General features: G+C 38.2%; 1 protein-coding gene across 2 annotated transcripts in view; it reads left to right on the forward strand.

The window, feature by feature from the left end:
• Positions 1 to 4,013, forward strand: part of CEPT1 (choline/ethanolamine phosphotransferase 1) — a 62,623-nt gene that overhangs the window by 39,300 nt on the left and 19,310 nt on the right. The window contains exon 5 of one of the 2 annotated variants that reach the window (XM_019513800.1): positions 3,042 to 3,126. The exons of the other annotated variant lie outside the window; for it this stretch is intronic. Within the exon in view, the coding sequence (XP_019369345.1) occupies positions 3,042 to 3,126 (85 nt within the window). The remainder of the gene's footprint in view (positions 1 to 3,041; positions 3,127 to 4,013) is intronic. 2 annotated transcript variants of the gene reach the window in all.

Consider the following 4,013-nt stretch of genomic DNA (forward strand, 5'->3'; position numbering starts at 1 on the left):
AAAGAAAGGGATTCTCTCTCGTCATACTGAAGAGTCATTCTGCAGAAGCCATCGCAACCCAATGGCTGAAGCAGTACCCCACTCCCCCTCCCCTCCCGCCCCAACTTCCTTTCCTGATTTAGGATGCTCTGGTCTCAGGCTTCTGTTGTCTCTTTTGTATTGCCACTTGGGCAAGAACAGTAGTGTGCATAGGGCAGAGAGTGCACAACTGCCTTTCTCTCTCTTGGCTCTGTTGTATGAGGGTCTCTGTACCTGTAGAGGAGGATGCAAAATTTGACTCTTAAAATAAATTGCACTGAAGTAGTTGCATAAGAAAAGGATCATGCTATGTCAGGGGGTGACCATAGTGGAAGCCAAGATCAAAATCAGGCATCAGTCCAAGTCCAGGATGTTAAGCTGATGATCATGATGCAGTTGTGAGTGGGGCAAACAGCAAGGCCAGGAGATCCGAAACAGAACAGGCAGAATGGTCCAAAATAGCATGACTTCTGGGACAGGGTCCTACAGGAAATAGAAGGGTTTAATAGCCTTCCCATTAAGGACTTGTGACTCCCATTGATTTCCAAACTGTACAGTTGGTCCAATAAATTATATCATCTAACATTTTTTTTTAATCATAGCTATGGGCAAAAAGACTAAAATTTGAAATTGGTATGGTTGATCATCTTGAGGACTCCTTTGCTTAGCTTGAAATAAATAAGAACCAATTTTAAATAAGGGATTATATGTGCACTGTAAAAAGCTTCAAGTATATCTCGTGCATATATGCATGGTTAGTCAGTTGTGCATTGTGGTTTGGGAGTACTTTAAGCTCCAGGACAGTGTAAGAGCATGTGCATGCCCCGGCACTTTAAAATGTCAAATAAAACTATATACATGCTTAACTTAGTGGCCCCATTCAGTCTTTCTGGTAAAGTTACTAAAAGGCCCAAATAAAAATAAAATTCAATTTTAAAACAGCGTGGAGTCAGTGTCAGAAGATATAAAATTTGGGTTTCCAAGAGTAACAGAGTGAACCACATGGCACAAATATTTATATTTACTTGTATACAACAGTCAACTTCCCCCCCAAAATTAGCCTTCCAAAATTGGGGTGTGTCTCTTAAGCAAGGAAGTTTCTGCCCTGAATAGACACTGTAAAATGGCTGCTGCTTCTTTGCCTTCTCTTTTCTCTACCAGCACATGGAGGGAGAGGGAAGAGTCCAGTAGGGACAGATGCCAAGAGGGGTGTAGTAGTGCAGTTGCACCCCACCTTGATTCTTGTTCCACTCAGAGTTTAAAGCCAGCTACCCAACAATGTAATGGTATTTCAGTTCAGGCGGTGCTGAGGGCATCAGTTGACTTCCTGGCTCATTATAATCTATCTGATTGCTCTTCGCTCCACAGGTGTTAACAACCCTCTCCTTTTCTTGATATTCCACTGATGAAGCTATCCCTTCTTTGGCAATTTTGCTGCCTGTTAGCTACTCTTGATCTCTCTCCTCCTGTTTCACAGCCTGACAGATGTATTCTAGCTCTTTTCAAAATCCTAGATCTGCCCATGGAGTCCAGTCTTCAACAGCAGCAACAGTTTTAGCTTTTGGCTGAGCTTCCAGGATTGCTAACCATTCTGCTATGAAAAGGTTAAAATTATAGCTTTTGCCTGAACAGGAAAGGGAGGGTGAGCAGGCTGAAGATATGGCTCTGTTCCTGCTCTATGCGGCTATAACCCTGGACAAATCTTGTTTTCTTCAGTCTGCCTTCCCTAAAATAAGGTGTGTTTCTTATGGGAGTGTGGGGGGAATATGTGAGAAAATACACTCATTTCTTGTTTTTTGTAAATGAGACAACAGATTTATTGTTGTCAGTTATACATGTACTGTGAAATACCGGTTTTCAAACTGAGACCTAACACACCACATTTAAAACTGAAAAGTACTTGGTATATAATCAAACTGATCAGCTTAATCATTGTAGTTATAATGAATTCTTATTTTGGGGATATATTTTAACCAACCTGCATACCATTTGTTTGTAGCCTGCCCACTTGTAAACATGCCCTAATTTAAGAACTACAGATAACATAGAGAGGATCTGCCATATGACTGAATTGGTATTGGAACCTTAATTTTTTTAATGTATTGATTTTCATGTAATTTAATTGTTTAAACAGTTATCTAAAATATCTTAGTTTTATTACAGCTTTCAATGTACCACTCTGCGGGAATGCATTCAACTGATTTTACTATGCTTCTGCTTCACTATGCCAGTTTTATTCTTTCTGATGTAGTAAAATATAAGAAATATATATTTAATAAACATCAACACTTTTGGTGTTCATATACAACATATGTAGTTCAGGTATCAGTGGACTAATGTCCATTTTGCATTTGGCATATGTCAAGGCATCTCTTTCAGAAAAACTTGAATGAGCATGGTAGCAGAACTCCTTCTTCCCCCTACAGGTCTAAGGATTTATTCCTTCTCTTTGGCCAGTTGTGAGGAAGTTTGCAATACTAATACCTACGTTTATTCTATAGAAAATGTAATGATACTATTGCATACAAATTAATCCATTTTCACTATTGTCCAGGGATATGAACATGGGTCTGGGTGTTCAGAGATCCCATGTTCCTAACCAGTTACATGGCTTTGAGCAAGCAATTTTAGTTTTCTATTCCAGTTCCCTGTCTGTGAAACAGGGATTATAATATTTGCCCACCTGACACACATGGGTCCTGAAGACTAGTGGTTTAATGTCTCTATGCTACTTTGAATATGTAAAGTGCTATATAAACACTTAAGTATTGTTACTGTTGTTAAGTCTTTGAGATAATCAAGCCATTATCTTTTGTGGGCAATACATTTTGGTCCCTCTTTCTGCTCAAAGTCTATAGTGGAATATTTCAAAGAAACACCTACACCTGTATTGATTTTAAAGTCCATATTTGATGCTGTCCAGCTGGTTGAAAATCTGAATCTGTAAAACTGTTATAATCTGTATAACAGTTGAATGAAACTCTCATAAAGTATGTTGAAATGTTTCTTTCCCCCGTGCATAGATTTGATGCTACAGAGGCCCAGCTCTGTTTCATAGTGTTCCAGTTTCTCACAGGAACTCTGGGTCCTTGGTTCTGGAACTATACGGTAAAGCTAGACTGAATGCTACCCACTGAACAATGGCATGGATTCTTTAAAGACAGCACCTTTGTCATGCACAGAGTAACTCAGGAGATGAGAAGTGTCTTTCTAATGCTAATTGCTTTAATTAGAAAAAACAACGGCTAAAGCATAAAAGAGCAGTAAAAATCCTGTCTGATTAAAAATGAGTCTTTTCAAAGCAATTTATGGTTTAATTAAAACCACACATTACATTATTTTTAACAAGGACTTTTACATTGGTTATTTTAAAGTTTGCTGTGTGGGCTATGTTTTTATGGATACAAGATAACCAAAGTTTCAGAACTTTTTGCACGTAGGTCTGGACAAATTTGGTTGGAACTACCTTTAGAAAGCTTTTCTTGGTTTAGTACCTTTCCACCAAAAATACACTTGTTTGAGAGGCTTATAGGATCAAATGTTTAGATAATAACAAAGTTAGGAAAAACCTTATGGTCATAGAAGACAAACACTTGCATCAAGCTTGGAGGCTGGAATAAAAGACCTTTGAAGTCCTTTCCAAATTTCTGATTCTGTGAAACCTGTGCAGCTTTATTCTTGAAGTCTAGAGACTTAATTACCATAACTATGTTCTTTGTCATACACTTTCACTGTCTGGATGTGCCCACTGCTTACCATTAAAATGTTTTTCTGAATATCTAAGCTATACTTTCTTTTCCTCTTCTGCACTTATTTATCTCAGATGTGCATGCAGCTGTTTTTGTGCATTAAATATAATTTTAATACTATTAAACTGAATTTCCTCAGTTTCTTAGCATGTTGCATGAGTTGAGTCCTTATGATATTTACCTTGTTTCTCTGTCTTGGGCTGAAGAGCAATACTTCGTGTGTGTGTGTGTGTGTGTGTGTGTGTG

This window comes from Gavialis gangeticus, unplaced genomic scaffold (genome assembly GCF_001723915.1).
Source record: "Gavialis gangeticus isolate Ggan-Ray unplaced genomic scaffold, GavGan_comp1, whole genome shotgun sequence".
In the NCBI taxonomy this organism is placed as follows: domain Eukaryota; kingdom Metazoa; phylum Chordata; order Crocodylia; family Gavialidae; genus Gavialis; species Gavialis gangeticus.